Raw genomic sequence first — 10,358 nt, 5'->3', positions numbered from 1 at the left:
TGATGTATTCTGCATATAATTTAAGTAAGCAGGGTAACAATATGTGATTTATATCCTCAATGAATATAAATGTATTTAATTATTACCCAAGATTAAGTTGGAAAATAAACCTTTGAATTAAAAGAAAGTCATGCAGTGCATTCCAAAGGTATATGCACATAAAGTCTCATGGATATGTGATTCAAGGATAGGAATCTTATCTTCCATATGAATCCAGTGTTTTAAGAATGCATCATGTTTTAATAAAGCAAATATATCTAAGAAAACTTAAAACTAGAGCACGAACTCTACCATCATCCAGTTGTGCAATCTTAAATAATTCTATGTCTCTCTTTTCTTTTGGAGCACACTAAAGCTAGCAAGAACAACAACAACAAAAATTTTCTTAAGAACCCTTAAGAAATTAACAAAAGTGTTGGGCTAGATGAGTGATTTGTTAGAAATAGGAAACACAACTCAAAATCAAACAGAGAAGCTATTCCATTTTCATCTGTTTAAATCATTAAGCTTTCAAGTTTTTTAAGACCTTGTTTGAACAAAGCATTCCTCAACTTAAAAAATTAAATCATTGAATTGGATAGTCTCTAATGCCTGCTTCATGACAACCATCGAGATTTAACGAAAGGGACTAAAATAGAAAAAGTCCCTCTTCTTGGAACTATTTCTCATATTCTGCATAACACCAACATATTAATACACACACTGAAATAACTGTCTTTGCATATCCTGTAATATAAGGGCTATAGAAATATTTTGAACTTTCTGTTTCTTAGTACCAACAAGGTATAAATGTGATAGAAATTAATAACAATATAATAATTAACAGAAAACGTCTTCCCATCTGAAGTGGTCATTTTGTAGTTTGAGCTTGACAGATCTGGGTTTGCATTCCAGCCCTCTTACTAGCTGACTAATTAAGCTTCTATTTTATTATCTGTAAACTAGAGAACATGGTGTGCTGCAGTGCATGGGGTTGCAAAGAGTCAGACACGGCTGAGCACCTAAACAAGGGTTTTTAACAGGGATTAAATTAAATGATGTTGAAAAGATCAGCCAGTACATTGTAAGCACTCAATAGATGGCAGAGATTATTCTCTGATCTGTATTTTTTTTAGTATTTAAAATAAGAATGCACAGACTACAGTGTTAAAAGTCCTTCCAAACAATAGTAAAATTATTTTTAAAATCCCTCTTTGCAGTCATTCATTAATTTTTCTATTGCAATGCCCAATGTGGACTCACTCTATAATAGGTATTGTGTATGAATGAGGCATATCCTGGCAGACAAGATGCATCTCTGCCTTTCATGAGTTACGGCAAGGGTCACCAACCCCCAGGTCAAAGATTGGTACTGGTATGTGGCCTGTTAGGAACTCGGCTGCACAGCAGAGGGTGAGCAGTGGGTGAGCAAGCGAGGCTTCATCTCTATTTACAGCCAGCCCCCATCACTCGCATTACTGCCTGAATTTTGCCACCAGTCAGATCAGTGGCAGCATTAGATCCTTATAAGAGTGTGAAAGAAAGTGAACCCTAAACCAGAAGTCAAGGCACAATATACTGAGATTGCCACAAAATAGAAATAAAGTACATAAAAACTGTAATGTACTTGAATCATCCCAAAACCTCCCCCCGCCCCCTCCCCGCCATCTGAGGAGAAATGGCCTTCCAAAGAACTGGTTCCTGGTAAAAGAAAGCTTGGGCACTGCTGAGTTACAGCCTAGATGTGGATGCAGGCACATGAAGGGATAAGGATTGTAGTAGAGAAATTCATTGAGCATTATGAGATCAGATGAGGGGCAGCAAGAGGAGAAAAGAGTAACTACCTGGTGGGAAATGAAAGATGCTTGAATTATTTTAGGATAAAATGAGAACTATACAGATATGACATTCTCCAGGCAAAAGACATCACAAGCAGAAGTGACTGTGACATTTGATCTGGATGAGGTCAGGTGGGCAGGTGAGGATGTGACAGAAGATAAAGTTGCAGAGGTTGGCCTTAAATGCCATGGACGGTTTGAATGCCATTTGAGGATTTTTGATGAACTGTAGATAAATTTAAAATGAGGTATTATTGGAAGGGAGGATATCGGACCCTAAGATTCACATTTTTTAAAGCACTTGAAGGATTGTAAAGGGTTGATTGGAAAGAGGCAAAAATCCTGAATTCAGTCTGGATTCCTCTTTTTCCCACATCTTGTAAGTGAATCATCAGCAAATCCTCTAAGGCCTAAATTCAAAATATATAGAGATTCTTAAAAAAAAAAAAAAAAATAGAGAGAGATTCTTACCATTTTTCATCATCTCCACTTCTACCACCCTTTTTTAAACTACCATCGTCTCTCACTTTAGTTATTTAGTGACCTCCTGCAAGGAGATCCAACCAGTCCATTCTAAAGGAGACCAGTCCTGGGTGTTCTTTGGAAGGACTGATGCTAAAGCTGAAACTCTAGTACTTTGGCCACCTCATGCAAAGAGTTGACTCATTGGAAAAGACTCTGATGCTGGGAGGGATTGGGGGCAGGAGGAGAAGGGGATGACAGAGGATGAGATAGCTGGACGGCATCACCAACTCTATGGACATGAGTTTGAGTGAACTCTGGGAGTTGGTGATGGACAGGGAGGCCTGGTGTGCTGCGATTCATGGGGTCGCAAAGAGTCGGACATGACTGAGCAACTGAACTGACTGACTGACTGAAGAGGTTTCCCTGGAGGAGGAAATGGCAACCCACTCCAGTATTCTTGCCTGGAGAATCCCATAGACAGAGGAACCTGACAGGCTACAGTCCATAGAGTCACAAAGAGTCGGACACAATTGAAGCATCTTAGCATGCATGCAAGAGGTCTCCCTCTCCATCCCAGGCCCACTACTCCCCATGAAGTACCCACAGTGGGCACCTATTAAAGAAATAGAACTGATATCATGCCTTTGCTCAAAACCCTCAAAGATCCTGTCAAAGGATCTTTGACATCAAAGTCCTCAAGTGCAAAATCCTAAATGATTTTCCCCCAACCACTGACTCCCTGCTCCTTATCTTTCTGACCTTATTTTCTTTCAATGTCCCCCACTCCTGTCTCACTCTACTCAGTTCAGGTGCCTCTCTTAATGGTCCTCAAATTTACTCTGTGAGTTCTTGGCTCACGGCCTTCAAACTGCTGTTCTTCCACCTAGATAATTCTCCCCCTGATATCTTCATGGCTTGCTCACTCATCTCCTTCTGGTCTTCTGGTCTTTACTCAAATGTCAGCTCCTCAGCAAGGCCTTTCCTGGTCACTCTATTTAAATTTTCATTATTCCATATATATGCCCTTTCTCATCTCTTTGCTTTTATTTTTCCTTTATTTTACTTACTTTTCTTACTCATTTCTCTCCTCTTACTATTAGGATTGCTATGATTGTTTCTTTTCATTGTATTTCCAGCAATTACATTTTGCCTAGACCATTGTAGGCACTCACCAAATGTCTCTTAATTAGGTAATGAAAGAAAGGAGACCAGTTAACAGGCATTTCACATAATACAAGATGATAACATCCAGAATTAAGAGAGAGAGGATGAACAGAAAGATTTAGGCTGTAGGATAAACACCATACACTGACCTCTCGAAAGTGGAAAATTATCAAGAGGGAGCAGGTACAACTAAATCTTGGGTCTTTAACTTATGGTACCAGATAGATGGTAGGGACGTTCCCAATATTAGAAATAGCAGGGAGGAGAAAAAACCTGGAGAAAAAGATAGCAAGTTCAGTTTTGAACTGAACTGTTATACTTAAGGAGGCTGTAAAATATTCATAAGATGTCCAATGCACAGCTGGAAATAATGGTGTGGAGCTCAGAGACTGAGATCTGAGGGGGAAGATCTATCTCAGAAAATATTACCTTATTAAATGCTACCTGAAACCAGGGTGTAGGATGGGATCAGCGAGGAAGAATATGTATCAGGAAAAAACAATCATGGACCAAATCTTTATATCATACCTGAAATCTTGTTCAAAGAGACACAAAACTGTCTGAAAGTCCTCTACAGACACACTGTGTATATCTGAATTTGTAATTACCTTTCCCTGTTTTCCTCTATTCTTACAAATAATGGAAAGCCATTGCCAACTCTATTAATCAACAACCATATATTGTTTCTAACTATGTATCGATGGACAAAATTAACTAGTATTCTTACATAAATCTGATATGTTAATCTAAGATGTACTCTCAAATTAAACCAACAATTATTTTATTGTGCATATACTATGTGTAAGAACAAAATCCTAGTGCTCAATTTAATAAAAACTAAAAACTCAATAGATGTTGATTCTCTTTGCTTCCTCCAAGTGATATCAGGAGAGATAAAAGTCCCACAGCTTTTCTGTCTCTTGTAGTGTGAGGGAGGAAGTGTACGTCAGAGGAAGTCCATGTTCTTACATTCTAACCCTCCTTTCTATTTCCAGTTTCTGTTACTCCCGAGAAATTATGAGTTATTTATGTTTCTCTGAGCCTCAGTTTTCCTGTCTTCCAGAGGTCATAATAGCCACCTTATAAGACTTTTATGAAGATTGGCAATAAAAATGTATAAAGTCTGCCGCTTAGGTTCTCATAAGAGCATAGAATATGTTTTTCAACATTCTTGTAATTTTCCAAGTCAATGAGAGAAAGAAAGAGGCGGAAGCTCGTTAAACATGTCACAACTATGTATTTGTTTTTCTGTTTAAACACAAGCACTAAAAACTTCACTGATTAAGATCCTGCTTTAAAAGCAAAGGATTTCCTCACAGATTTCCACTGCTTATGAGTCAAAATTCAGACAGTGTTAGCAAACTTATTTTCCCTAAGAATTTGCAAAGCAAACATTGGACACAATTTAGTGTGTGTTGTCATAAGCTTTATAATCAGCCACATACAGAGGTTCAATGACAAGTTGAACCTGTAACAAGAGGGCAGATACCAACAAAAGAACAGATACTTTAGTTGTTTCTACAAAGTGGAACAACACATTGTTATGTAATTAAATACAGCTTGTGAGATTATGCTAATTTGAGGTCCACACCCTTTGTTTATTGAGTCATGTCTCATGGTGTTTTTCAGCCACTGAGTTTTAAGATGTTTTCCATGAACTAAAGCAAAGTTGCCTGAAAAACCATTCCCATGAGAGTCTCATCCAAGCTAAAGCATATGCTGACTCTAGCCTTTGGTTTGGGGTTTTGTTTTGGTTGTTTTTTTTTATTGTTATTTTAGCTTTCAATTTAAGCCTAGTTCTTAGTAATTTCTTACTCTACACTAATAAATCTTGACACTTCTACTCATCTCTGTAAATACAGCTGGTTCCTGGTAGTTGAGGTGATACTTTGGGATGGCTTGCTTCTAGCTCTTCTTTTGGCTCTACCCTGCTGAGCAACCCCTGACATTCGCCAAACTTACAAATGTCAAACAGTGTGCAACTGTGACCACGTGTCACCAGCCACAGCAAGACCACAAAGAAACAGAAGAGTAAACCGAGGCTTAAAAAGTCAGCAAGTATCAATGTACCAATTTTATCCTACTTAGAAAATGACTACAGTTCAGTTCAGTTCAGTTCAGCTGTTCAGTTGTGTCTGACTCTTTGTGACCCCATGGACTGCAGCACGCCAGGCCTCCCTGTCCATCACCAACTCCCAGAGTTTACTCAAACTCATGTCCATTGAGTCAGTGATGCCATCCAACCATCTCATCCTCTGTCATCCCATTCTCCTCCCACCTTCTATCTTTCCCAGCATACAGTTAGTTATTCCCAAATGTTGGACTCTGGACCAGTGTTAGTGAAAGTCAGTTTTCACTAGCATAGCAAAATTAATAAGAGCAATGTAGTAAAAAGATATCATTAAGCTAAGGCTAAATTATTCATCTTTTTTGTTATTCTGAGTTTATGTTATTCCTATTTTCATGAATTTAAATGACCTTTTATTAAACAATAATATTTGAGCTGGTCAATTTTTATAATGTTTAATGTGTTTATTCAACAAAAAAGTCAGCAAGTCTATGCCCACCTCCAATAATCTTCTGAAATGATGTGCTTAGCCATTCAGTCATGTTCGACTTTTTGCAACCCCACGGACTGCAGCCTGCCGGGCTCCTCTGTCCATGGGGATTCTCCATGCAAGAATACTGGAGTGGGTTGCCATGCCCTCCTCCAGGGGAATTTCCCAACCCAGGGATCGAACCCAGGTCTTTCACATTGTGGGCGGATTCTTTACCATCTGAGCCACCAGGGAGGCATACTGGAATGGGTAGCCTATCCCTTCTCCAGAGGAACTTCCCAACCCAGAAATCAAACCAGGGTCTCCTGCATTGCAGGCAGATTCTTTACCAGCTGAGCTACCAAGGAATTCCTCTGAAATGATACTGGTCCCATATCCAAGGCCTTCAAAGTACAAGTGATACAAAGTAAAACACCAGGAGATGCCTTCATCAGTGTGAGTTGCATAAAGCCCAAACACCAGGCAACCCTGCCGTGAAACCTACACTCTGAGAGTCACTGAGTCTCAGATCATCCCCTTCCCATATACACTAGAATGTAAGCAAAACAAATAGAAAGAAATGGAAGTGTGACTGTGTTATGGCAAAATGTAACTGCTTTTCAGTTCTGTTAAGGCTTTTAAAACTGAAACACACCCAGGAGTTAACATATACAACAAATATTTATAAATATCATAAATCCTAAGTGGTCCTAGTAGTAAAGAACCTGCCTGCCAAAGCAGGTAGACATAAGAGATGTGGGTTTGCTTCTTGGTCACTCCCTGGGTCAGGAAGATCTCCTGGAGGAGAGCATGGCAACCCATTCCAGTATCCTTGCCTGGAGAATCCCATGGACAGAGGAGCGAAAAGTCAGACATGACTGAAATGACTTAGCATGCTTTCATGCACCACCTATATATACCAAGTAGCCTACAAAGTGTTAGAAACATATGCATGAATACCAACTTTATTTTCAAAGTTCTCACAGCCTAGTAGATAACATATTTAGTAGAAATATCTACTTTATACACTTTACATAGCCTACATAACATAACCTCATTGATCTTCAAAACAGTCTTAAGCGAGTATTAGTCCCATTTTTCAGATGAAGAAAACCTCAAATAAATGACAATATCATCTTCAAGCAAATGGGATAAAATAGGAATTCATACAGAGTACTTCTGGTGACCTTCCCAGTGTGAGTGTTTGTGGTGGGAAAGGAGACAGTGAGGAAGTACTTGGATTATATGCCTAATATAATCCAAGGAATCAGATACTACAATCTAGAAACCAGATACTGTGTTAGTACAAATCTATTGGCTTACACAAGCTGGAATCAAGTTTGCCAGGAGAAATATCAATAACCTCAGATATGCAGATGACACCACCCTTATGGCAGAAAGTGAAGAGGAACTCAAAAGCCTCCTGATGAAAGTGAAAGTGGAGAGTGAAAAAGTTGGCTTAAAGCTCAACATTCAGGAAACGAAGATCATGGCATCCAGTCCCATCACTTCATGGGAAATAGATGGGGAAACAGTGGAAACAGTGTCAGACTTTATTTTTCTGGGCTCCAAAATCACTACAGATGGTGACTGTAGCCATGAAATTAAAAGACACTTACTCCTTGGAAGGAAAGTTATGACCAACCTAGATAGCATATTCAAAAGCAGAGACATTACTTTGCCAACAAAGGTCCATCTAGTCAAGGCTATGGTTTTTCTAGTGGTCATGTATAGATATGAGAGTTGGACTGTGAAGAAAGCTGAGTGCCGAAGAATTGCTGCTTTTGAACTGTGGTGCTGGAGAAGACTCTTGAGAGTCCCTTGGACTGCAAGAAGATCCAACCAGTCCATTCTAAAGGCGATCAACCCTGGGATTTCTTTGGAAGGAATGATGCTGAAGCTGAAACTCCAGTACTTTGGCCACCTCATGCGAAGAGTGACTCATTGGAAAAGACTCTGATGCTGGGAGGAATTGGGGGCAAGAGGAGAAGGGGACGACAGAGGATGAGATGGCTGGATGGCATCACTGACTTGATGGACATGAGTCTCAGTGAACTCCGGGAGTTGGTGATGGACAGGGAGGCCTGGCGTGCTGCGATTCATGGGGTCGCAAAGAGTCGGACACAACTGAGCGACTGATCTGATCTAATCTGATCTGATTGGCTTACACTGCCAATTCATGGGTGAACAAAATCACACAAATCCACTGCTGCTAGTACAGTTCTAATTAAGTGCTTGTTACTCTCCTGGATCTCAGCTCTCAGCCTTTGCTGCTGCTGCTAAGTCGCTTCAGTCCTGTCCGACTCTGTGAGACCCCATAGACGGCAGCCCACCAGGCTCCCCCTTCCCTGGGATTCTCCAGGCAAGAACACTGGAGTGGGTTGCCATTTCTTTCTCCACAGCCTCTAGCCATATCCTCATTTTAATAATATAGAGGCTATTACTGTGAGAAATGCTACTATTCTGACTCCCTCTGCCCCTCTTCCCACAAAAAAAGATCTCTCTTCAGCACATCCCTGGGGATGGTGCCCAGGTAAGGGAGCTTACCACAGTAGTGTGCAACAAGGGTCTTAGAAGTTGTAGTAAAACAAAAAAGAGTTGTTATTCTTGAGAAACTTATTAACTGTCAGAAGAAGGAAAAGCAGTTGCAAACCATAAATCATATTTCCTTATTCTTCTATCAAACTACCTAAATGTCAACATTTTAGTGCTTAAAAAATGGTAAGAAATACTATTAAAGAGAGTGGTGTTCAGTCTGATTTCATTTCAGAATCATATTCCTATTTGTATGGTGAAAGCCAACATGATATTGTAAAGCAATTATCCTCCAAATAAACAAATAAATATTAAAAAAAGAACCAATCAATTTTCTATGATAGAGCCACATGCAACCTAAGAGACTTCAGAAGTGCTGAAATGATGGCTTCTCTGAGTGAAATATATGGGCTTTGATCTTTTCCCCTTGTTCTAAGGCCAGCACGAGCGACATCAGCCTCAAGATCCCTGAATCCATACCTAGTATTTTTTGTTGTCGTCGCAGTGGTGGTGATCCTGGCAGTGATCATAGGTCTACTTGTCTACTTTTTAGCTTTTGGTAAGTACCAAAAGATTGGAAATACCACTTCTCAGATGAATTAACTGAATATACTTTCAAAGTTTGGCCTTCTTTCTTTTATTGCCACTTTTATTTTTTAATACAACATAATTATATATTTTATTTATATGCCTCTAAATATATTCTCATGTTTATATTTTCTATAATTCAGTATTTTTTTCTCTTCTGTTTTATTTATTTATTTTTGGTCTTTTTTAGTATACCAAATAACATTATTACCCAGGTAAGGATTATTCTAGCTGACGAAAAAAACAATATTTATCTGATGCTAGAGTTCACTTGTTTTGTTTTTCATTAATCCTATAATTTGCTTCTTTATTTAAAATATTGCAAAGCACCCTAAGTTTCAAAATCTAAAAGTTGGATGTACCTAAATATTCATTAATTCATTATCCGTGTCCTGAAAACAATCTTAGGAGCAGGACAGTTATGATAGGAGATGAATTTTCAGTTAAAAAGTAGAAAGAGGTTAAAAACAAACTTTAAAAATGATTCTGTTCTTTTTTGTTTCTCTTTTCTTTAATTTTTTATTAAAAATAGGAAACAGAAAGAAACAACATTAAGAATGCATATACACTCTTCATTAACACACAACTTAATATCCCAGTGAATATTCTCTCAGAGGTTTTAATGTGGATAAAATGTGTCAAATTTCACTAGATAATATATGCTATAATCTGTTTTTTTTTAATTTCAGCTATAATCCCATTGCATTATTTAAATAATTGGGGCTGGGATAGGAGGAGAATGAAGGTATATGGGTATGTGTAAGGTTAGAGACTAAGTGTGGATAAATTTATTCCAGTAACTAGTAATAGTCTTTTCACTCAATTGAATTATAAAATTGTAGCTAAATTTTACTTGGGACTATATTTTGCTATCAAATCACCTAGAGACTATTACGTGCAAGATGAATTACAGAAGTAGGAAAAACCAACATCAAGTTTCAAATTTAATGGATTCCCTCCTAACAACACTGTATTGTCACACTTAAACACAAAGACAGGAGCCTAAGTCCTCTTCAGAGTGTATTCAGTGACCATTCATGACCCTAGAAAGACTTGTCCTTCTGCCACAAAGGACCATACTACCCTGTTCCCGGGATCTCAAATGCTTTCCCTGATTGAGATATTTCTCTGTATAAATTATGTATATGCATGATCAGATGGAAGCAGGGATTTTTTTCCTGAGACAAATTAGGTTATGTCCATGTTCATAATGTTTCTAAGATATGTACAAGTGTGTTAGGAATTTTCATTT

At 38.5% G+C, this 10,358-nt stretch overlaps 1 protein-coding gene across 1 annotated transcript in view; it reads left to right on the top strand.

The window, feature by feature from the left end:
- Positions 1-8,953: 8,953 nt before the first annotated feature.
- The window catches only part of LOC129657091 (transmembrane protease serine 11D-like), a gene marked incomplete at its 5' end in the record, with an annotated part of 34,577 nt that continues 33,172 nt past the window's right edge, over positions 8,954-10,358 (top strand). Inside the window, one exon of the mRNA XM_055587407.1 lies at positions 8,954-9,077. Coding sequence (XP_055443382.1) covers positions 8,954-9,077 — 124 coding nt within the window. The remainder of the gene's footprint in view (positions 9,078-10,358) is intronic.

This window comes from Bubalus kerabau, chromosome 7, assembly GCF_029407905.1.
Source record: "Bubalus kerabau isolate K-KA32 ecotype Philippines breed swamp buffalo chromosome 7, PCC_UOA_SB_1v2, whole genome shotgun sequence".
Taxonomy (NCBI): Eukaryota; Metazoa; Chordata; class Mammalia; order Artiodactyla; family Bovidae; genus Bubalus; species Bubalus kerabau.
Note: the sequence above shows the minus strand (reverse complement) of the source record. Positions and strands in the feature narration are given on the sequence as shown.